This window comes from Pavona decussata, unplaced genomic scaffold, assembly GCF_977016875.1.
Source record: "Pavona decussata unplaced genomic scaffold, jaPavDecu1.1 SCAFFOLD_9, whole genome shotgun sequence".
In the NCBI taxonomy this organism is placed as follows: Eukaryota; Metazoa; Cnidaria; class Anthozoa; order Scleractinia; family Agariciidae; genus Pavona; species Pavona decussata.
Genome location: NW_028145432.1, coordinates 1105728 through 1130602, shown reverse-complemented (window position 1 = coordinate 1130602; position 24875 = coordinate 1105728). Strand labels below are relative to the sequence as shown.

The following is a 24875-nucleotide window of genomic DNA, read 5'->3' as shown; positions in this document are numbered from 1 at the left end:
TGCATAAAGCCTTAAGTTGGGGAGATGTTGTACATGGTGTGCAGCCAACTGACTGTAACCACTGTTAAAGTTTCTTGCTTTGATATTGTTTAAAGTCAGTTGAATGTACTTTAATATTATTCATTGTTCAGCACACAAAGACGTATGCCAGTGCCTGTCAAGCTGGTATGACCAGGCCACATGGTTATCAAGAACATTGGGCTCCTCCGACATCTCAACAATTGTTTAGTACCCCGGGTGAACGTAATGCCCAGGAAAATACATCGCCTGAGCCTTGGAGTCGAGAACCTGAACTTGGCAGCTGGTCTCCTGTGTTTAACCACAACGATGGTTCTTTTTTGACTTTGCAGAAGGATTTACCAGCAGATAATGGTGTTGATTATCCTGGCAGCCAACAGGCGGTAAGTGAACCGTCAACTGACCATACAAGTCGGCAACTTGGTAACGAGTGGTCTTGAACAGGTGCTGTTGTCATATGGTATGGCCATGGCACCAGCTCAAGACCACTCAGTACCTCACAAGACCTCGCAGCAGGAACTGCTGTCGTCATCTGCACATTCATTTACCAATAATAGAGAGATCTAGCTTCGTGTTTACAGTTAATGCCAAATGGGAAACGTCAAGCCGCTGTTTGTTCTTAAATGCATAAACTTGTGTTTCTTGTACTCATGTCTCTCTTTTTCGTGTTTGCTCAATAGCTGTTGCGACTGGGTTAAGCTTAAACCAAAAAAGCTTCATTGTTTTTCATCAAAGAGAAAATTTCAGCCTGGCGTTTGCCGTTTGCTATAAACGCAATGCTAAATCTCTCTAATAGCACCTTTAATCCAAGAAACCAGCAAACACTACCTTTGCCTGTCCCTTGGCAAGTTTCTACGGCTATGGCACCTGCTCAACACCACAGGACACCTACTGTGACCTTACAGTTTCTGATACTGTAAAGACTCAGTTTTAGGTGTCCTGTGGTCTTGCCATTTATAAGAACCCTTTTCACTGACCTCAAAACAATTTTCACTGACCTTGCATAAGGCAAATTTTCAAATAAGCCAAATCCACTTTTACATTAGCTTCAGTTTCTTCTACAGACCATAGATATTCTTTTCCTCTTTTTTTAATCTCTTTACATTTTTCACGGGATTTTGAACACATGGCATTTGCCTTCACCGACAAATCCATTTTGTGTTTTGTTTCAGCCCCTGTAGCAAGTTCATCTACTTCTTTAGTAAGTTCCTGAACCATTTTCTCAAGTCTCTTCTTCTTCTTTCTTGATGACTGAAGCTCCTCCTGTACTTCTTGTTTTCTCTTCTTTTTTTGGCTGGCCTCTTCTGTTTTCTTTTCTCTGATTTAAGCAGCTCTGGTATCTTGTGTGGGCTTGCCTGCAAGATACCAGAAGTTGCTTTGTTACAGAATCTTCTATAGGCCCATCTTGATTCTTGATACCATGGTATGCCAACTGATAGGAAATTAAGGTTTCATCTTGAATGTTGTTGCCTAAGATGTCTTTATTATCAGAGAACCCTCTCTCAACACATGACTGACCATGGGAAAGTATAAGCAACATTTTGAAATGCACCCATACAAGAAAGAGTCAAGCCCTTGTTCTGAGTTGTAGGCAACAAATTCATCTTTGTGGTACTTCTGCACCTCTGTAATGAAAGCTTTGTACTGCTGAAGGATATTGTCACATGAGTCTGGGGACTTCAGTTTTTTCTTTTACTTTGGATATATCAGCTTTTGAAGCAAACCAGAGCATTTCGAGATTGCAGAATCTGGATTCTTGGCCATGTATCTAGGATCCATGCATATAAGATGTCTAACTATCGCATACTGCAAAGGACAGTGCTCCAAAAGCTTGCTTGTCAGTTTCTGCAACAGAACAATACACTCATTTTGGAACTCCAACACCTGCAACTTGTGGGCTTGCCTTTTTCTTTGCTGGAGCCTCTCGTAAAAGAATTTTGCAAGCAAAGCCAACATCCATTTTCTTTGGTGATAGTATATTTTCTTTCTTAAGGACACCAATTTTAGAAAGTTTGGCAGCAGCAGTAGCTTAGTCAAGGACAGACTTCTTGATGAACTTCTCCAAAAGTGCCCACAAAATTGTGTACAATTCTTCTGCCATGAATGGAAGCATAGGCTCCTCTGTCTGAAATTTCTTTAGGAAAGGTGTAAGAACTTTTGTAGTGGTTATAAAGAACTGAAGCGTGGCTGTGCTGAGAGGGTCCAGAACATGTTCTTTGAGGTTCTGGAATGATCAAAAATAACTGGAATCTTAGACTTACGCCCTGACAGGGTAGTTGTCACATATTTCTCAATGTGAGGCCAAACTGAAGTGCCCTTTCTGCCACAGGAACATCCTCCAGCCATCTAGTTCCACAGAAACTGAGTAGCCATGTGCTGCTCCCTTTGAGGGTTTCATATTCTTCTCTTCTAGCTGGAGAATCTGACAACATCTAATAAGGTGATCTTGAGGACGGTGCCTACTATTGTTACTGCGCATACGTTCTGCGCATCTCAAGATACTCGGGTTTCCTATGGGTAGTGCCTACTAATACAGAAATATTTTGGCGCGGTTTAAAACTATACGGAGAAAGCAGAACTTAGCAAATGCTTTAGGTATCCCAAAAGAAAATTTGGGGTGACCATGCACTTTTCAGAGATAATTAAGCTTCAGTTTAGGAAAAAATCCCATACATTGCTTTATATTTTGGCGCTTTTTAGAGATATTATGCCTTAGTTATCTCTGAAAAATACATGGTTACCCCCAATTTTCTTTTTGGATTCCAATAGCCCTTGGTAAGATCTGTTTTTCCCGCATAGTCATAAACTGCACAAAAATACTTCGGTATTAGTAGGCACTTCCTTAACCCACTGTCGAGTTTCCAGCCAGTTGCTGTAACTCCATACTTGAAGGCTCCATATACTACATGCAAACCACATGAACCAACATTCATTAAGCGTGGGAGATCTGGATTAGTTCGTGCTCTGTCTGGACAAAAACTATCGAAAAACTTCAAGTTCATGTTTGGTCCATCCATGGAAACTTGAAAAAGATTGGCTAGATTTAGTTTGCCCAGTGCTTCACTGAATTTCTGAAGCAAGTCAGCTGCTCTTGTGTGGCCAAGAAACTGCTTCGCTGTTTGGCTGTCTGTGAACATCTTGGCAAATAGTTTGTCTGTCTCAGCACTGCTATTAGAGGAATATTGGGCCATTAGAGTTTTTATGGCCCACAGGACTTCTGGTGATAGCACGTCTTCTTTTGAGAAATAGCTTGAAATTTGGCTAGACGAAGGCTGGTTTTTTGGGGGTTCTCTGGGAGGTGGAGGTACAGTAAGATTATCGGAACTAGGACTGAGATTGCGGCACTTGGCGCAGTCAGTATTTCTTGTGGAGGTCTCTTGTATATCTACTGACCTGCTCTCCTTTGGTGACCTAGGAACAAGAAAGTTATGCAGCCCTGACTTTTGGGACTCAGATTTCACTGCAATATTGCAGTGAAATCTTAATGATCTTCTGGTGTTTCTTTCCTTGTGCATGGCTAAGAAGTGCTTGTTTCCCCCTGTTTCCAAGCTGAAAGTCAGTTGCACATACTTCGCAGCATGCTTTATCCTTATGACTGGACCTTGCAATCCAGGAGGAAAACTGTGAATCCTTCAACCAGTCCTCATTGAAAAATGTCTTCTTTAAACTCATACTTGTGCAAAATAGCTAAGTCACCTGAATATCCATGTAAACAAGTCCAATGTATATATTAAAATATGTGTTCACTGCAGTTAAAACTAGCACCTTATATATCACTTTGCTGTTCACATTTATCCAGGGACATGAAAAAGTTTTTTTTTGCAGCTGAGCGGCAATGCTTCTTGTATCAGATTAGCTAGTAATACCTTAAAAATTTATGGTCTTGCATATTCTTCTTTCGTTTTTCCTGTTTATACTTTATTCAGACAAAGCACGACATACTTGGACTATATTAAAATAAACAATTGTTGCACTGACAAACGCCAATTAAGACTTGCCTTTACGACTTATTTCAAACTTATGTGGGAACTTTAACTATAAAAGCTTGGTTCAACATGCGGTTGTTCTTCTTTAGTTGTTTCAATTTCCCAAGCAAAACAGCATTTGACAGACCACACCACACTCCACCACGCTTTAATAAAAATGGCCAAAGGAACACACTGGATCTTCCAATTTCTCTTCCTTATTTGGAAGAAGGCATTCACAACGAAAACCACTCACCAAAAACCCTGCATTTGAACGCATAACCCTATTGACTACAGCTTAATTTTCCGAATGAAAATGTCTTCATAATCTTCACAAAACCTTGTGGCAACCTGGAAACAAAATTCCCTGACTTTTCACTGGCTTTGACTAGAACTGAGATTTTCCCTGACATTTTCCAAAATTCCCTGACCTTAAAAATTTTTTGTTTTCAGGTGCCAGCCTCATCTGCACAGTTGTTTCCTGAGGGAGGTGGCTTTTATCCAAGTAACCAGCAAGTGGCTCCTGAACAGTCCTCGGACTTTTCCCAGCAAGTTGGAATGCCTGTTGCACCTGCTCGAGACCTGGAGGGAACTAGTGTGTCTCCACAGCAAGAGTTACGTTCGTCACCCTATAACAGCAGTTTTTATCCAACTGACCAGCAACTGGCACCTGAAATGGAGTCCTTTCAGCAAGTTGGTACTGCAATGGAACCTGCTGTGAAGTCAGCATCATCACCTGCACGTTTGTTTGGCAATAACAGTGGCTTTTATCCAACTGATCATCAAGTGGCACCCGACACGGAGCCTTTACAGCAAGCTGGTACTGCAATGGTATCTGATGAAGGCCACAGGACACCTGCTGTGACATCACAGCAGGGTCCAACACATTCATCTGCACGTCTGTTTGCCAATAACAGTAGCTTTTACCCAACTGATCAGCAAGTGGCACCTGAAATGGAGCCTTCACAGCAAGCTGGTATTGCAATGGTACCTGATGAAGATCACAGGACACCTACATCACAGCAGGGTCCAACACATTCATCTGCACGTCTGTTTGCCAATAACAGTAGCTTTTACCCAACTGATCAGCAAGTGGCACCTGAAACGGAGCCTTCACAGCAAGTTGGTATGGGAATAGCACATCCCCAAGACTACAGGACGCAGTCATCTGCTCATTGGTTTGCCAATGACAGCAACTTTTATCCAACTGACCAACAAGTGGCACCTGAAGTTACTGAGTCTGCACACCTATTTGGTGATTACAGCACTAGTTATCAAAGTCACCAACCAGCAACTCCTCAGCAATCAACAGACTTTTTTCAGCCAGACGGCATGGCCCTGGGACCTGGTCAAGACCATGGGGGACCCACTCTGTCTTCACAGCAGGTGGTTCCATCATCAGCTGGATATCCCTTTGCTGATAACAGTGCCTTTACTCCAAGCAACCAGCATGTGATTCCTGGACCATCAGATGGTACGGCTATGGGGGCTGCTGAAGACTACAATACACTTGGGCCAGCTTCACAGCAGGCAGTTCCATCGTCAGCTGGACGTTTCTTTGCTGATAACAGTAATCCAAGTAACCAGCAAGTGATTCTAACCCCATCAGATGGTACGGCTATGGGGGCGGCTCAAGACTACAACACACCTAATGCCGCTTCACAGCAGGTAGTTCCATCATCAGCTGGGCATCTCTTTGTCGATAGCAGCGTCTTCAATCCAAGTAACCAGCAAGTGATTCCTGGACCATCAGATGGTATGGCTATGGGGGCTGCTGAAGACTACAATACACTTAGTACAGCTTCACAGCAGCAGGCAGTTCCATCGTCAGCTGGGCATCTCTTTGCTGATAACAGTGCCTTTAATCCAAGTAACCATGTGATTCCTGGACCATCAGATGGTATGGCTATGGGGGCTGCTGAAGACTACAATACACTTAGTACATCTTCACAGCAGGCAGTTCCATCGTCAGCCAGACATTTCTTTGCTGATAACAGTGCCTTTAATCCAAGCAACCAGCATGTGATTCCTGGACCATCAGATGGTATGGCTATGGGGGCTGCTGAAGACTACAATGCACTTAGTACAGCTTCACAGCAGGCAGTTCCATCCTCAGCTGGGCAGCTCTTTGCTGATAACAGTGCTTTTAATCCAAGTAACCAGCATGTGATTCCTGGACCATCAGATGGTATGGCTATGGGGGCTGCTGAAGACTACAATACACTTAGTACATCTTCACAGCAGGCAGTTCCATCGTCAGCCAGACATTTCTTTGCTGATAACAGTGCCTTTAATCCAAGCAACCAGCATGTGATTCCTGGACCATCAGATGGTATGGCTATGGGGGCTGCTGAAGACTACAATACACTTAGTACAGCTTCACAGCAGGCAGTTCCATCCTCAGCTGGGCATCTCTTTGCTGATAACAGTGCTTTTAATCCAAGTAACCAGCAAGTGATTCCTACCCCATCAGATGGTATGGCTATGGGGGCTGCTGAAGACTACAGCACACTCAGTAAATCTTCACAGCAGGCAGTTCCATCGTCAGCCGGACATTTCTTTGCTGATAACAGTGCCTTTAATCCAAGTGACCAACAAGTGATTGGTGGACCATCAGCTGGTATGGCTATGGCGCCTGTGGCATCGTCATCTGCACAGTTATTTACTGAAGATGGATTTCATTTTAATGAACAGCAAGCTGTACAGGCACCATCTGATGACCCAATGAAGCCTGTAATGGACAGGGTAGTCCACAACTTTGAAGGTATGTAGCTATAGTCACACATTTTAGAATAGCCAGACAGTGACTAGAAACAGGCAGGGTGAGGAAGCTTTCCCTGGGATATCATGGCATGTATGTGTTCTGGGCACAAACTTGTACCCAACTGGTATCTTTCAATATTAATGTCACACTAAAGGATTTCATGGACAGGCTCAAGCTCAACTACCAGCTTGCACAAAATAATTAACTGGTCCATGGAAAAGCATGCACTTTACAAGTAAACTTTACTTTGTCAAAATTAATTAATTTTGAGATACCTCAAAATGGTCAGATGTAACTAGTGTGGAATTAACTCAGCCTGTAGTACAAGTACCCGGTCTGAACAGTTGAACCTCGGTTATCCAAATTTGCTGGGACTCTCTTAAAAATTAGTCCATAAAGTATGTAAAGAAAAATGTAGCTAAGATGTGGCTATTTTTAGGACATGAATAGAAAGTTAAAACATTTGGGTATGTGTACATGCATTTAAAGAGTGCACTGGCAGTTATGGGAGTCCCGATTCCCCCTCCCCCTTCAGGACTTTATTTTGAGATGTTGTTTGTTTACTTTAGAACCTCTTGAGATTTTAATAATCCTTGATTTTCTCAGATCCTTATGCTGTGGACTACACTGCTGAGCAAGATGCTGCAAACGTTTCTGGTCTTGAAGAAGAACAAGAGGAAGAACAAGACAGCCAATGGTCTTCAATAACTGAGAAGGACATTCAGCAGGTTGATCGGTGGGGTAACTCACCTGACATAAAGCATCTCAAAGATGTAAAGCCACATTCTGGTGAAGAAGCTTTAGATCAGGTTAGCTTAAATCAAAGTTTTTTTTTCCATTAGAGATCATTTCCAACATGAGCCACATACTATATGGGTTAGGTGCTACCCTAGCGAAGAAAAGATTTTTAATTGGAAGATAGGAGGTTTTAATCCTAAAACGTTAAGCCCCAATAGTGACCAGTATGCATTGTCTCTTACAAAGGGTCTGATACAAAAGGATTACTAACCGAGAATTAGAAACAGTAATTGCTGAAAAACCGAGATATAATTGGAAAGCCTAAATTTCATTTTATGTTAATATTAATGTATTGTCAGTGGTTAGAAAATCATGCAGGTTCCTTGATATAAGTTAAATTGTGTTTTTAAAGATGTTCCAGCTGTATTTTAAATACAACCTAGTTATACCTACCCAGCACTTTCTTTCTTACTTACAGCCTCAGGAACAGATACCACCTCCTCCCAAACCAGAGCCAAGTAAGAAAGATTTCCCTGTCGAGCCAGACAGTCCTCGGGATGCACTCCAGGTGGCATTCCTGCAGAAGCAACTGGCTGGGAAGGTTCCTGCGGCTTCACCCCGCACATCTCTGTGGATGAACACCACTGGAGTGCTACCAACACCTTGTGTCTTGGCTCCAGCGGCAATTGTGCCCCCTGTTGACAAACTTGAACTGCGTGGTGGTGATCAAGCACCTTCTTCAGACAAACAGGTATGAGAGTGAGAAATTGAGATGTCTAAGATCCACTAACTCGGTGCGTACTGGTAATTTCTTACATCTTCTACATCAGAGAGGAAACTTCTGTTCACATGACTTGAGAGATAATCATCTCCTCTGTTGTTGAAGGCAATGCCAAGCCATTTGCCCGGAGGAGATCTGGCTGAAACTTTGTGCTTTGTTTTGTTAAATGATGTGGCATTTTGGAAATTCTTTGCACAATACCGGATATGACAGTATGTCCGTTTGTATTGGTGCTTACTGTTTGCTAACTTCAGGTTTCTTCCCCTTCACAGCTGAAAAGGCCACTCTTTCCAGCAATGCCAGCTCTTGTGCCTGTTGCAGATATGGCCACAGTTTCCCGAGACACAGGTAATCAAACTATAATTATCATTTAATTATAATTAATTTATTTTAGGGTTTTAGTAATAACATTTTTTAGTAATAACATTTGTAAACCACAATCAAAGCGCTCATGGGGTCAGCATCGCTTTATTTGTCATGCGGTAGATGACTGGAACGCTCTCCCAGACGGCATTAGGAACATTTCCAATTTTTTAGTTTTTAGGCGTCTTATTAGAAACATGTACTATCTAGACTATTTTATCAATCTTACCCTTTTTACTCTTCGTTTTTAGATAGCTATTTTTGTGATTTCTTTTTTTGTATTCTTATGTTATATTTATGCAGGGCCTCACTGAAAACCACATTTTGTGACATGGGCTCCCTGTTGAAAGATCTTATTTATTATGATTATTATTATTATTATTTACTATAATTATAATGACCATACATGTGTAATAAACATTAAATTGTGAGGTCCCAGAAAAAAGCTGTACTCCCCCATGGTAGGTTTTTTGTTTGCAAACTCCTCTCCCCCCAAGAAATTCCAGTTAATCTTCATACTTTGCTTCTAAAATTTTGGCTTTTGAGACCCCCCTCTCCCTAGGAATTTCCAATGACCTTTCAGGGTGGGTATGGATTTTTTTCTGGACTGCAAATTTTAGTAAAGTATACTTCAGCGTTGAAGACACCTACAGTAGGTAGGTCATGTAAGTCAACACTTGACAGCTTCATGAATTCCTTCTTTTTAATGTCACATGCATTATTTTTAAGAAAATATTAATGTGAATTTTAAAACCAAGGAAGCAATTTGAAAAATATACAGGGAAAATTGTTGTTTACATGAGAAACCAATATTTTTTCCACAGCGTCGCATGGTAGATTATGTAAAATATGAAAAATTTAGCAGGCTGTACAGTGAAATATGGCTCGCAAAATTGACCAATCACACCGTGGTACTAACTAACAGATATAATAAGATAAGTTATTTAATTTATGCCAATTAGTTGCACAGTTAGAAGTAACTGCTCATTAAACTCCTCTAGTATGGCAGTGTTATTTACACCCTTAGTCACTGAGACATATAATGAATGGTTGTTTCAACAGCTCCTTTACCAGCTCAGGAAGATCCAGTTGATGTGGCACCGAAATCTCTTGGCACTGAACACCTTGCAGGCCCATTTAATGCTGATGAAAGTATTAATAGCTATAGTATTGACCAACAGCTGCCACACACTCCAGCTGATCCACCACGTCAGGATTCCGCCGTGCAACAAGAAGCACCGCAGAACAGTTTTCAAAGACTCTCAGAAGTTTTACAATCACCAGCTGAATTACCACCTCAGAATGCCGTCACAAAACAGGGAGCATCAGAAGCAGCGCCACCGCTGCCACCACCGCCAATGAAAACCCCTGTGCAGGATCAAAACATGGAATCATCTTCTCAGACGTCACTAGCAGCTTTACTTCAGGGAGGAAAAGGTCGGCTTAAAAAGAAAAGCTCCCAGCAATCTGCTACTCCAATATCAAGCACAGATGTAGGGTCATCACAGAATGCAAGCAATTCACCTGCAACATCCAATCCATCAAATTTATCATCAAGCCAACCTTCAGGTCCTCTTTCTACTACTGATCAAGTTCACCATGTTCCTGGACAATCATCACAGGATTCATCTCAATCAATGGAGTCTCCATCTTTAGATTCTGATAGGAGAACTGCCAGGGAGTCAGAGCATTCTCGTGAGAGAGACTATGATGATTCACGTGATCGTCCAAGGAGTCGTGAAGACTCATACTATGAACAACAGAGAGACCCTTATTACCATCAGGATAGAAGAGATGCATATGAGGATCACAGTAGAAGGGAATCCTCTCACGATTATGATAGACAGTATTATGATAGAAGGGACCCGGAAAGGAGGAATTATGATCGGAGAAGAGATCATGATAGAAGAGACAGTGACTACGGTAGAAGATCTTATGATAGGGAATATGATAGGCGAAGTTATGATGGAAGGGATTATGCAAGGAGAGATAGTTACGATAACCGAGACTCTTACTATGGTCAGGGGTATTCACCTAGGCAAGGAAGGAGGGGTTATGATCACGATAACCGCAGTTCTAGGGAAGATTTGTACCGAGGATCATATCACAGTGGGCGGAGTACTCCAACTTCAGATAGAAACAGTCCAGCGCCTTATGATTATTCAGCATATGCGACACAACAGTACGGCTATCCATCATACACTGATCCTCAGTCCATGGACCTTTATCAATATCAGTATCTCATGTACCTTTACCAGTTTCACCCTCAACACTATGAACAGTACTGTGCTCAGCTTGGTTACTACAACATGGGGTACACACCAGAGCAAATGGCGCAATATTACGGAGGAATGTACAACTCCTCGGGATACACAAGTACACAAGCCACAGAGCAAGGTTTGATTTGCAATCTGTTGACTTATAGGATACAAAGAACTTTCCATTTGTATTGTAGTTAATTTTAAGAATTAGCCTATGGTTGTTTGGAAAAAGGCAAGAATCTCAAAAGAGGACGTGGATGACTTCTGATTTATCTTTAAGGAAAAAGTTAATTATTCTTTTGAATTTAAGCCTTGGGATAGATAATAGAACAAAAATGTTAGCAGGCTTATTGTTATATCAAATTAAGTCCATGCGCCAAAAATCGCATTAATCTGAGCATAAACAAACATTTTCCCTTAAAAAGGTCACCTTGGATAGTGTCGCATATTTAGACCCCGAACAATTTTTGACAAAGCCCTTCATTTAACTGGGTGGGGTGTGGTGTAGTTGTTAGAATTTTGGACTTTTGATTAGATGGTCAGAAGATTGCAGAGTCATGGATGTGACGCTAGGTTGGTCTCTGCATTAATAGAGAGATTAAGAATCACATTTATGGCAAACAGCAAACACAAGTTTCACGTATGTTTGTTTTCTTGAAAAAATATTAAGTACATAGATGAGAATAGTGTAAAACAATTCTGGCTTTTTATGCTAATGCAAAACTACTTAATTTTACTAAGGAACTGAAAAAAGTGAGCAAGGTCACATGATCACTTCTGTCGTTTGCCGTTTGCCGTTTGCGGTAAACATAATTATTCTTAATCTCTCAAACGATTAAAATATGTGATCTCCATTTTTAGCTGCAGTAGTGGAAACTCCGGAGTCAACACCAGAGCGATTCACGCCATTGCTTTACCGAGTGCAACATCCCCTGGTAAAGTTTAGTGGGGGTAGACTTGTATCCCTCATTGACGGAGAAGACGGTGATGCACCAAGGTGTACAATAACTTCAGTTCAGGTAAAGAAATTGTAGCTTAAGAGCAATATAATTATGGGTGCTGGCTCCTTTTAACTGTTTATAGTTTATTTATAAGTAAATGGTTATGACAACAAGCTTTGAATTTCTTAAGTAAAATACACCTTGATGCTATTTGCCATCTTACTTTCAAGTCAAAATAGTAACTGTGTGTCTTCTTTTAATGCAGATGGTGTTTAGCGTGGAAGAAATTGAGGTCATTAAGCTCTTTCCTGGTCCCCTATCAAGGTTAGCTATTAATAATTAGTCTCTCCAAGGCATTTTTTGTCCTGGTGGTTAATTTTTCAAGCAACAAATAATTTAGTTCTTTTGATCTGTTTTGCTTTGCTTTTTTGAATTACTCCTCCATGTTTGTTTGGCCTGCTTTAGGAAATTGACTCAGTGATGCTAATCACTGCTAGATGTATACTCACGTACAGGCTTGTTATAAATTGAAGCGAAGAATTATTCTCAGTTTTCTAAATTTTCCACTGGGAGACTGGGAAATGCCTACTGTCATCTTGTATTTTAGGGAAGCCATAACATGGCCAGGGTTGGGCCTTTAACTTTTGGTTGTGGTAATAAAAATGGGGAAGTCGTATTAGTCAACATCACGGTAGTGTATCCCATCTGGGTTCGTAGCTAAGTCGTAGAACAGTGACCAGTTGATTACATCCAGAGGAAGGCAGCATTGAAAAGCCTATGATTACGGGCAAGATTTACGGTTTTGTCACAAAACAAAGCCCATAGTGGCATATAAAACAGTGAGCAATGTTTCCTTAAGGAATTCAAGGTCAGATGAAAAAGGTCTGGTGAATCTTGAGCTAAATTAACAACAAAAAGTGATCTAAAAAGTCATTTGGGTCGGTCATCCTCTTAGCCCTTAAATTTCATTTCAATCTGTGTGTTTGATTTGTAGCTAATTGTGGTTTTTATGGTGTCCATACTACAACAGGTATTCGAGTAGAACAGAAGTGATAGCTTACTGTGAAAAGCGTAGTACAGGGACCAGTACTAGTGCCTCATCTCCCAATGGCATAGTAAAATCTCTGATTTGGAAGGTCTTGGCAAACTTAGTCAAACACAATGGGGTATGTATTACCTTTTATCAGGTCACATGGAAAGTTCATCTGACAGTGTTTAAGGACAGTGCCTACTTTTGTTACTGCGCATACGTTCTGCACATCTCAAGATACTTAGGTTTTCTATGGGTGGTGCCAACTAGCACAAAGATACTTTTGCGCGGTTTAAAACTGTGTGGAGAAAGCAGAACTTAGCAAGTGCTCTTGGTATCCAAAAAGAAAATTTGGGGTAACCATTTATTTTCAGAGATAAATAATTAAAAAGCTTCAATTTGGAAGAAAACATCATACATTGCTTTCCATTTTACTGTTCTTTTAGAATAATCGTTGCTTTATATCTCTACAAAATACCTGACATGGTTACCCCCAATTTTCTTTTTGGATTTCAATAGCCCTTGCTAAGATCTGCGTTCCCCACATAGTCATAAACCACACAGAAATACTTTTTTTATTAGTAGGCACCATCCTTAACTTTGTGTTCCCATCCGCTGCTCAATTTTAAGCCAAAAAACCTGCCACGAGAAAGCATTTGTGCATTCCTTTGTACATAAATTCTCTTTGAAGGTCCCAAATTTTGAACAATGTGCATCACAGCTGTAGTGAACATTGCAAATGGACATCTTGTTTGGCAGGATTACTTTTAATAGATGGTCCCTCTCTTTGTTGTCATATGTAAATGATTAACACAGTTTGAATTAAACTTTTCAGGCTTTTGTTGCTGCTGATCTGGCAGAAATAATAATGGAAAACTGGCGAAGTTGTAACAGCTCTGCACAGCATGAGTTCATTTCACCTGACAGCTGCCCTCCTACAGAGGTTGATAGCCATAGACATATTCAGGTTTACAGAGAAATGCTTTTGCAAGGAGCAACTAAGGTAAAGCTTGATAGTTTTCTGTGATTATTATACTGTCTGTCACTTCCCAGTGGTAAAAGCATGGGTCTTTTCATTAGAGTTTTTGGCATTTTTTAAAAGAGTACAAAGAGTACAGTTCTTGCAAAATTAAGTCAGAATTTGGTCTCGCTTGCAGTCTTGATATTTTAAAAAATGAGTTTAAAGAGTTTCTTTTACGAACATTTAGTTAATATCTAGTAAATTTTCACATGCTTAACAAGTTTTTGTACACATTTTACCACTCTTGTTTTGGTAATGAATTTTTCTAACTTTTGTATAGTGTCTTCAGTTAGAACTTTGGATTTTGGTGCTATACAAATTGCCATGATTGTAATAATTGTAAATTCTTTGTTTCATCTTAAACTCAAGAGATTTGTTTTCTCCATTCATTTCAACTGTTATGTATGTACATAATTTATGTTTTATATTCTTGTCATGATTGTTATGCAGGATGCATTGGAATACTGCATGCATTCTGGTTTGTGGGGACATGCCATGCTGTTGGCCTCCAAGATGGACAAGAAAGTCCACAATGATGTGACCACTAGGTATGAAGTATTATGTCTGTCAGGATAGCATGTTCTCAATTTCCTGCCCTATTCTTCTGGAGGGGAGAAGCGTACAATGATGATGATGATGACCCACGCATACCTCCCAATAACCATGCATACTTCAGGAGATAATTTTTCTCACAGAATGCTGTATAGCCTGTGGAAATTGAGAGAATGCATTTATGTTTATTTAAGAATATTTCTTGTCAGTAGAAGGAGATGCAGCTCCTGATAAGTGACTTTTAAATGTCTGATTTCAGGTTTTTGAAGACCATGACAGACTTTGATCCCATCCGCACCGTCTATGATCACCTCTCAGGACGGCAGCCTGTAGCATTAATGGTAGGCCCTTTGTCTCTCGCTTTTTTTTTGTTGACTAAAGATTTTTATTTTAAGGCTGCTTACACTGAGCTAGATTTATGGATTGAAGGTGCTTTAAGTCCCACAACTGGAATTGCAATTCGTAGAGGACATCATTCTTTTACATATTTCTGCTCCTCTTTTTGGCTTTGCTTTAATTTTCTGTCTGTTGCAACTATCAACCTTCATCAAAGTTTGACCAACGCTTGTTATCATAAATGATTATTTTCTGGAACTACACAAGATATTCAGTGTAAAATAGTTAAAGAGCATTCTTCCAGTTGTACTTTATTTTCTCTACTTTGAGTGTACAATGAAATAAATGATCTAGTCAATTTATCATGGCTACTCTTGGTGCACTACTTTGCATGCTTTGTATCTTGTTCTGTTTTTTTAATTACTTTTCTCATCCTTTGCTGTCTTAACCAGACACCCGATGACTGGCAGCGCAGCCTTGCAGCAATGGTTGCTAATCCACCTCGCCAACATTCACAGTGTATCAAGAAGAACATGATGTGCTTGGGTGACACTTTAAGTATGTTTACTTGTAGTGAAATCTTTTACTTTAAATCGATGAACAGTCAAAACACAGAACTGAATTTTACCAGCGAAATTTAAACTTGTCAGCATTCTTTAACAAATTAATGCTCTGTTGTTTCAGTGTCTAACGAGCAAGTGTGGGAAGCACATGTTTGCTATCTCTTGGCGGGTGAGCAGTTTGGATTTCCAACAGAGGAAAAGACCAAGATGAGCTTGATAGGAGTAGACCACAGGTACTTTGCACTTAAAAGAATACCATCCATGTTCAATGCTTATCTGAAGTTCCCAGAAATTTTGACAATTTACACAGTCACTTCTTGAATATTTTTGAAAATTCATACATTTGAACTGCGGAAGAAAGAATGGGATTGATTATAAGTGAATGATCATTCAGTTATCCATTTTTTTTTTTCAGCAGAGCTTTCAGATGTATGAATTTTACATATATTCATGACATCTATGGGTATATTACGAATTCACAAAATGGCCAGCTCCCAGTTGGCTTGTTAGCTCAGTCAATAATTGGAAGAGGAGCACTGCACTGGTATCACAGAGGTCATGGGTTTGAATCCCATTCAAGCTTGAATTTTTTTTCAGGCTTTCTTTCCTTAACTGCTTAAGTTGCATATCATAAAGTAGTGATGATCATTCACTTATTCATTATACACAATCATGAATGTACCCTGAATGTCTCATTTATTGACAGTTTGTTCATTTATCATGTTTTATATGTGATATTTTCGGTGTGGAAAAAGCTGTCAGTCAGTGACCAGGCTATGCCCATGAGTTATCTTAAATCTGGCAAGATGTTTGTTCATTAACTGTTAAACTTTCTGTTTCATAACAGAACCACAATGATCACTGATCGCCACCTTCCTCTTGAGAACCTGCAAATGATGGAGGTATGTTGTAAAATGCATTAATATGTACGTCATTGTTTATTTGCAGAGTTTTATTTTTTGTGTAATGCCGGGGGGAAGGATGTTGCAGTGGTATGAGCCCTCTTACCTCCCCACCATTAATTGTAGCCTAGCTTGGATTCCCACAGTTAACACCAGATGCAGGCTAAATTTGTTGTTAGTTTGCATTCCTAATCCAAGGGTTTTCTCTTGGTTCTCCAGTTTTCCTCCCTCTACTAAAATCAACACTTCCAAATTCCAATTTGACCTGGAATGCTCTGATACCTTTGAACAAGCTTGTGAGAAGCTCTTTGCTGCCCTGTGGGAACTGTAAAACACATTCTATTACATGTGCTGAATATGTATAATTATATATATTTTAATTCTTTCTTTCCCTAGGTCTTGGAGTATGCTGTCAGTCTCAGCAATGAAGAACATCATATCCCCATATTACAGGTTTGGGATGAATTCCTTTTATTTTAGAACTTTTATTGTACATGTAGAACAGAACAAAATTAATGTTGCATCTGAAATCTTGGACATCTTCTGTAAGACATCAAACACTGATATGCACGCTATAAATGTATTATATGGCAATAAATTCAATAAAAATAACTTTCTTGAGCAGTTCAAGAAAATTAATTCCTGTACTTATGTAAGTTTTTAGGTATTTAAAATGGCAGTGAATGAAGCTGCCAAATTGCTCTTGTTCACAGACTGTTGGACCCATCATGTTTTAAAATAATGAAAGCTATGAAGTTGATTGAAAAATTGTGTGGCTGATTAGTAATTTAAGTTTTGAACTTGTGAGAACTTCCTGTGCAGAGGTTAGCATCAGGTGATGGGAGAGTGGCTTGTAACTACAATGAACTAAGTGTGGAATGTGGTACTTTATTTTTGTCTCCTTAGTCTTACAAATTCATGCTGGGAAATAAGTTAGCTGAGGCCCGCTTCACTGAGGATGTAAGTTCCAAAACTAATGATATCTAAATAAAATAAGTAATAATAATAAGTATCAAGGGGCATGGTTGGAAACTCCGCTGAGTGGATATTTAGCCTCAAACTCCAGATTGTTCAAATGAGTTCTAGTTCGGCCTACAGAGCGGCTATTCAGGGTTCTTGTTAGGAGCAGGTTTACACCGGTTATTTTTACCATCTATTTACATAAATGTTACCGGCTATCGTGAAAAGAATGTTTCCAAAATTATTGAAACCGCTTTCAAAATTCATTATGTTTTGAAAAACTTGTGATGTCCTTGTTTTGTGAATTTCCTTTCCATGAAAAATGTAAAAACATCCACCAGATAGTATCACATTGAAAATCCATCTTTCAGCTAAACTTCACCAGACTTCAAGCTCCACCATGTTTGGTTTCTGGGAGACATTAACAAGATGGTGTCCACCTGCCATTGCAAATTTATTACCTTCTATTCCAAATCTTAATAACTCTGTTACTATGTAAGAACCACAGTTCCATGTTTTCTTTTTTTTTATCTTAATGGTTAAACTCCAAGAATTACCTTATGAATTATTAATAATTATTATGTAAAAAAAATATTAATAATAATTATTATTAATGTATTATTAATCAAAATAATTGGTTATTAGGGAGATTTAAGATCACATGTGCAACAATTGGCAAACAGCAAAAATGACCATGTGACCACAATAGCCCTTTTCACGGTTAGCTCTGCTCATTTGAATTACAATGAAATCTAGCATGTATGTGAGGCAATTTCGGGCTATTTTGTAGTTTTAGCCAGAAATTGCCTTGCATCCACGTTGGATAACATTGTAATGCAAATGAGAAAAATCGACCGTGTAAAGGGCTATTATCTCACATTTACAGCTCACAACATTTACCGTTTCTACAGGCTTTACACTATGCAGAACTCATTGGCCATACTATTATCAAACATCCTACAAATGCCAATACCACACTGGTCAAGAACACCAGGGAGGTAAGTTCTTCAAGCTTAAAAATTGTTGTTATCCTGTCTGTATGGAGGGCAGTGGTTTCATGGGAGTTTATAGAGGCAGCATTGAGACGTGCTATCCGGTGAGACTGTTAGACTTTCAAAAAGTCCTTTATTGTCATATTTATACGGTGCAGGACGAAGCTCATAAAAAAGCTTACTTTGCTCGCCAAACTCACGAGGTCAACTTGTAGCAAGTCTATGAGACTGTATGTAGAATTAATTGTTGCACTCAGCCAGGATCGGTGCTCCAATTCTGTCACCATGTGTACCTGTTATAGTTTTTGTGTTGTTGTATTATATTGGCCTTCAACAAACTGGCTCAGACAGATGTTACTCTTGTGAAGCCAACAGTTTCCCCTATTGGCAGGGCACTCATACCCAGGCATAAGATGTGAGACTATCATAAAAAGTTATTTTATTATTCATTTTATTTTATTTGCTGTGTATTATAGTCTCTTCAAGTTTATAAAATAATGGTCTGTTTTCCTTTTTCTCAGTTGATTGACAGATTAAATCCTGAGACTCAGGAAGCCACCGAGTTGATGGAGATGCTTGATAAAGTCCTACAAGCAAAAAATGTAAGATATCAAACAAAAACTGCACTCCCATGTCCTCTGATAATTTATTTCTCAGATAGAAATTCACGATGTCAGTGAGTGAGAGACACCTCTTCCAAGAGGAAGATTGGAAGACAAAGGCATTTTTTTTGCTTGAACAGATGTGACTGCGAGTTGAAATGTAATCATCACAAGTTTAGCTTTAGAACTTCCTACATGCTGCAGTGAAAGACTTGCCAGATAGAAATGCTCTCAGGGTAGCTATCAGAAAACTGGTCATTTTGTCTTTATTTGGCTCTGCTTTCTTTAAAGCAACAAATCTGAGCTTTAGATTCTCTATTTTTCATCAGTCACCATCCCAGATGAGCAGCTCTGTGACAGAAAGTGAAAGTGAACCAGAAGAACCACTCGCAGAAAGCTCAGCGTCATTCTTCTCTGGATATGACCCATCAACAAACACTCCGAAGCACCAAATGGCAACAGTTGAGGATGTTCAGTCCCAGCTTTCTTACACTGAACCAGCTGTGAGTGCCCCTCCAGTACAGCAGGAACCCATGGCAGCTGACATCCGTCAAGATTCATGGTCCAGCAGCATGGGTACAGGCAAGGAGTCATGGTCCGGAGGTATGGAAACACAGGCTGCCCAGCCTGATCTTCCACCCTCAATGATCCCACAGGCACCTGAACCTCCCCACCAGCCACCATACTTTGTTCCTGGCCCACCTGTTGCTCAGCCACTTCCTGGACAGATGGGGCATGAGACTGCAGAGGAGCAGCCTGTTTATGGTCACCAGTGGTCAGAGAGTGCAGCTTATGAGGAAGCAAAGAATGTTGAGCCCATGCCACCAAAAGGTACACTAAAATAATTGCTGTTTGTGTTCAGGTCCAATCAACAAGACAACAAAAGTTGAAGTGGTGTGTGGAAAATAGCCCTGAATTACTTCTGACAAACAGCGAGATTCTCCTTTCAATGACCTTGTGTTTCCTTGTCAAATGGGGAGAATTTAATGTGAGATCAAGAGTCACTTAGGGCCTTTTTCCATACACAACTTTAATTTCTGGTGACATTAAATAATAAGGCTTTTACTGAACGGTAAAATGCGCTTAATGGAACATGATGCCTTAGGGGTGGTAGGTCACGCAATGTTGTGTCGACCCCAGACAGCAATGTATACACGAAAGCCTCATTCATAAATGAATACTCTCTATTCAGTAGGGTTAGGATAAAAGCCTTTCATGGCTAGGAAATTGTACCAATATGTTGCACAATTGTCGAGAAATGAATCTTACCTTTGCTGGGATTGGTTCATCTTTTGTAAAGCCCTATTGATGGCTAGTAGTTTGCCACGTTGTGTCTTTTAGTTTACAGTACATTTGTACCTATTGGCCGAACTTTGAGTCACTGTCTCGCTACAAAAGCGTCAGAACACTATCCCAGGGCATTATCCTGGCAGTATTGCACGAACGCAAACACGTTTAAAAATTTTGTTTACCCACCCTCCCTCCCTTTGGAGGAGGATTGTTATATATTCATTAAACTTGGGGTCACTCCTTGTGGTTCGGTTAAGTCGGCGTTGCGACTTCCCTCAAGCTCTTGGCATTGCTCGTATCTTGCCATCTCATACCTTTGCCTTTATCTTGTCCGGTCCAGCCCGTATGGTGCTGGGGAGATAAGAAAGGCTCTGCCAATACTCTTGTCCTACCCCACGTTAGTGGGGAGGTAGGTGAGGCTTGCGTTTGTTTTGCGCACATAACCTGGAGTCGTATTAACCTGCCACGGGGATGTGTCCCCCAATTACGCCACCTTGTTGTCTGTTTACTTTGTCTCAATACTGTTACCTAGCTGCATGCTTTGTTAAACAATAATAATTTAAAGTATATGCAGAATAGTGACATTAATTGTACAATGTAATTATTGAACACAAGTAAATATTCTTTATAAATTTGTGCATGCTCCATTCCACAAGCCAAAGTTCAGTTTTGTCATTGAATCCTAACTTTTAGAGTCTGTGGATGAAAGTTTCCTGCATATACGTGCCAATGTGTTGTCTGTCTTCGCTTTGTTACAAATTTAAGATGAAAATTGAAGTTTTTCTGAGAGTTTGATCATTGGCATTTTAGGGAGTTATTGCCTGCCCCTCTTTCTGTTTTGCTATGCATAACTAATTGATTACAAGATGACATAGCCTGAGTAGTTCTGCTTGTTACTTGTAAAGTTCTGAGATCAGAGTTAAGTTAACACTGACTTGTTTTTGCTGTAGAACCTGAACCTCCAAAGAAGGAAGAGGAAAAGCCAAAATCAAAATCTCCTGACAAGAAGAAAAAGGAAGCTAAACGCAGCAGTCCGGTTAGCCTTGTAAACTTGTCTTCTGTACATACGATTTCCCTGTGCAGCAGATTGTTTAAGTTGGTTTCTATTAAATCCTCCACAGAATTGGTAGCTGTTATGTTGGAAGTAATCCATAACAAAGATATTTTCACTGTTTTCCCCATTTAATGTTAGATGTTTACCTTAGTCTGAGTTACTTAATCTGTTCTTTTCCTTGGCTAAGTATGTCTTGTTCTGCCATGATCTTTTCAGATTGGTGGCTGGTTCTCTGGACTTCTCTCAAAGATGATGCCCCGAGGTCCAAACGAAATGATCCTCCCAGATGACAAGAAGAAAACGGTAAGAGAAAAAATGTCACATGCATTGCACTGGTTGCACATTGTTTAACCAGTCATGCAGTTCAAAATTTAAATTGTGAAATCTTTTCTGTCCTGTGAGATCAAAAGATGTTACTGTTTTGTTGCTGCTAATAATAATGCAATCTTAACAATCCTATGTCAGATTTACTGGGACGAGGAGCTCAAAAGATGGGTCAACACTGATGAGGATGAGCAGGTTTGTTTTCTTGCTGTTGCTGATAGATACACTAGATATAGACAGCCAGACAGACTGACTGACCAACAGACTTAGATAGTACACAAAAGCAGGCTGACAGACCCAAACAGGCATACAGACAGGGAAAAAAAACAGGCCAACAGCCAGGCAAACTGACAGGCTGTATGACTGTCTGTCTGACTGGCAGGTAGACCTTAGGCAGAGAGGCAATCAAACAGACCAACAGACAATCAGATAACCTTTATTGAAACTCGCATGACTGCTGGTCTCTAAACATAGCTCAGCTGAAGCTGAAGCTGTAGGTTAACACTTTAACCCCTTATATCAAAGAACAAATTCTCCTATCTTGTTCCCATACTTTTCTTATGAAAGTATTGGGGTGAAGTTATTAAAATATCAAAAAAATTCACTTTGGTGACCATATTCTTAATTCTCATGACCTCAGACATTGAATAAACATTGATATTACAAGGAGAAATTTAATGCTGATCACTGTTAGGGCTTAAAGGGTTAAGTCGAATTTCCTTCAGTTGTTATAAACATCTTTCACAAATTTTGAAGCCCAGCGATCACAAAACCAAACAAATGATAGTTGAAGAAAACTTTGTTTTGATTTAACGCTGTTCAACATTGTCCCATGAACCAAGTTTAATGCCCCTAGCCGGCTCCCACGAGTTCCTGTAGCTCAGTGGTAGAGCATCCGAACTAGTAATCGGAGGGTCTTAGGTTCGACTCCTGATAGGAACAATCAGATTTCCTTTTTGCGAGTTTGCCTGTGTTACTCACTGAATAATAATACACCATTCTCATTCTAACCAAATTCTTGTTTACCAGGATAAGGCGGCTCCACCACCCCCTCCTCCCACTGATATGCAGCTTGGTGCAGGGCGACCCCCTATGATGCCACTTGGTAATGCTGCCACTGCAGGTTGGTGTTCAACTCAAAATATTACTCTTAATATCAGGTAACCCTGTAATGGACTAGTACACTGTCCAGAGAGCGGAAATACTCTCAGTTGCATTGTTGGCCAAGGGTTGAAGTTAGGCTAAATAAAGTTGTAGGTCTGTAGTGGCTTTAAGTGTCACTTTACCCTCATAATCAACTCTTAACCTATCTCTGTTAGAAACTTTGTGTTCTGTAAAATTCCAGAAATTTTGTGTTTTCCCAAGTTAAATAACCAGATCCAGTGGATACATTTCTATCAAACCTACATGTAATTCGTTCCAAGTAATTGTAACAAAAAAAAGGTTTACTTGGTGATTTTTTTATGTAAGTTATCAATGAAAATTAAGGGCATAACCAACTTAAGGATGCCATCCTATTCTGGGGAATATTGCTCATGACTTCATAGTAACTTCATCGGCACCATGAGAAGCAGAGTTCATTTCTATTTATTTTAGACTCTAGGTAGGAGACAAATCATTGTTTCTCAAACTCATCAATAATTGAAGGAATGCCTTAAAAAAAAAAAAAACCTAAGTGACATCTGATAAATTGCAAGACTCTCCTACCAATTTGACTTGTATTCACTTGTGAATAACAAACAACAACAACCTTTATTTCCTCATGGCTAATTAGAAAAATTATTAGTTACATTCTAATTTGTGAAGTAAAATCTGGTGAAGTGCTTTGAATAATTTTGAAGAAGCGATTGAGAATGGAGGCCAAGTTAACCATCCGATTTAAGTTGGCGTCCATTTTACGTAATATTGTTTTGAAATTAATAACAGGTGAGGAACAGAAAATGAAGAAATGTAAAATAAAAAGAACTAAGGGAATGACTTACAAGAACTATATAAAAGAAGAATATGACGTCATTTTTTGTTACAAGTGTAGTATAAAGGTCAGCTATTTAGTGATTTGCTTAGACAAGTTATCTCGTAAGGTGAAACAAAAGGAGAATTTGACCTTAGATCAGGAGACAGTTAGGGCCTTATTCTACACACCCCTTCAATTCATTTATCCTATGCTCGTGTTTTACTGTAGGTGCTACAACTCGAGGTACAGGTGGACCTATTTCAACACCTTTCAGTCCTCCTTCTTTTCCTGCCCCTGGCATGCCTCAGCAGCCAACTCCTGGCGGCATCTCTGCCGGGATGCCCTCTCCTCCCACAGTTTCCAAATTCTCCCGAAAGGCGTATGGTGGGAGAAGGCTAGGTGAGTTTTTTTCAGTCACTGCCAACTGTTTTTACACTCTCAGACTCAAGCTGTGAATAATGAGCAGCAATATGTTATTACCACTTTTATTAAGAACATATCAAGAACACAAGGGAAGAGCTTGACAAAACGTCAAACCGACTTTTTCAAGTCGGTATCAATTTCCGTCTTGCCTGTCTGTAGCCAAGAAGGTCTATGAATAGTTCTTGGCCAAGTAGCTGTTTTCATAGGCTTGATCTCCACCATTCCCTTGGGTCCGGCTTTTCTCCTGGGGGGGGGGGGGGGGGTGAGTGTGGGATTATTTCCCGAACAGCGGCTGGTAATTTAGCCTGCGAATACAGCCGCCTCGCATCGCTCCCGGCCCCGAAACGCCCATCGCGGCTGGGAGCGATGAGAGGCCTACTGTTTTGAAGAAAATTGAGAAAAACCGAAAATAATTTTGTTTCTTATCAATATTGTTAGTGCAACAGAATACTTTTGTTAAGAAAGAATCTTTAAGATACATGTTAACTCAGCAGGTCTTTGTGAATCTGGCCCCAGAACTCTACGCCCATGATTCATTTTCCCTCCTTTTAGCTAAGAAATATTACACTTTATGTTTTACCATTCTTTCCTGTGATTCTGTTTTAAGCTAAGAAGTATGTAGATGTTCTTAATCCATCTGGACAGAGCTCTAATGGCCCTGCCATGCTTCCAAGCAGCCTTCTACCAAGTTTCCCTGGCCCCACTGCTGAGTTCAATCCTGCCAATTTATTCATTCCTGCGCCAGTCCCAGGTAAGCCGTTGGTTTTAGTCTATTGAAATGCTTTTGCTACACATTTAACAAATTCTCTTATCTTGTGCCCATACTTTTCTTATAAAAGTACTGGAGATAAGTTATTAAAATATCAAGAAATTCACCTTGGGTGATCATATTCGTAATTTTCATGACCTTGGGAGTTGAATAAGCATTGATATTACAAGGAGAAATTTGATGCTGATCACTGTTAGGGCTTGAAGGGTTATAAGTCTGAATCGTATCAATGGAAGCTTAGGGCATACTGTCAAGGGCCTATGTTGATTTGT

The 24875-nt window shown here is 39.9% G+C and overlaps 1 protein-coding gene across 5 annotated transcripts in view; it reads left to right on the top strand.

Moving 5' to 3' along the window:
* The window catches only part of LOC146488435 (uncharacterized), a 40036-nt gene that overhangs the window by 7359 nt on the left and 7802 nt on the right, over positions 1–24875 (top strand). For 4 of the 5 annotated variants that reach the window (XM_085117762.1, XM_085117747.1, XM_085117754.1 and 1 more), the window contains 26 exons: positions 132–401; positions 4437–6747; positions 7354–7556; positions 7964–8236; positions 8539–8614; positions 9692–11026; positions 11752–11909; positions 12097–12155; positions 12862–12997; positions 13697–13864; positions 14333–14430; positions 14694–14775; positions 15223–15328; positions 15455–15566; positions 16181–16235; positions 16632–16688; positions 17142–17195; positions 18107–18193; positions 18709–18789; positions 19119–19620; positions 21030–21115; positions 21350–21436; positions 21599–21652; positions 22487–22580; positions 23640–23810; positions 24442–24585. In XM_085117762.1, the coding sequence (XP_084973888.1) occupies positions 132–401; positions 4437–6747; positions 7354–7556; positions 7964–8236; positions 8539–8614; positions 9692–11026; positions 11752–11909; positions 12097–12155; positions 12862–12997; positions 13697–13864; positions 14333–14430; positions 14694–14775; positions 15223–15328; positions 15455–15566; positions 16181–16235; positions 16632–16688; positions 17142–17195; positions 18107–18193; positions 18709–18789; positions 19119–19620; positions 21030–21115; positions 21350–21436; positions 21599–21652; positions 22487–22580; positions 23640–23810; positions 24442–24585 (6859 nt within the window). The remainder of the gene's footprint in view (positions 1–131; positions 402–4436; positions 6748–7353; positions 7557–7963; positions 8237–8538; positions 8615–9691; positions 11027–11751; positions 11910–12096; positions 12156–12861; positions 12998–13696; positions 13865–14332; positions 14431–14693; positions 14776–15222; positions 15329–15454; positions 15567–16180; positions 16236–16631; positions 16689–17141; positions 17196–18106; positions 18194–18708; positions 18790–19118; positions 19621–21029; positions 21116–21349; positions 21437–21598; positions 21653–22486; positions 22581–23639; positions 23811–24441; positions 24586–24875) is intronic. The other variant, XM_085117769.1, reaches the window with a different exon arrangement.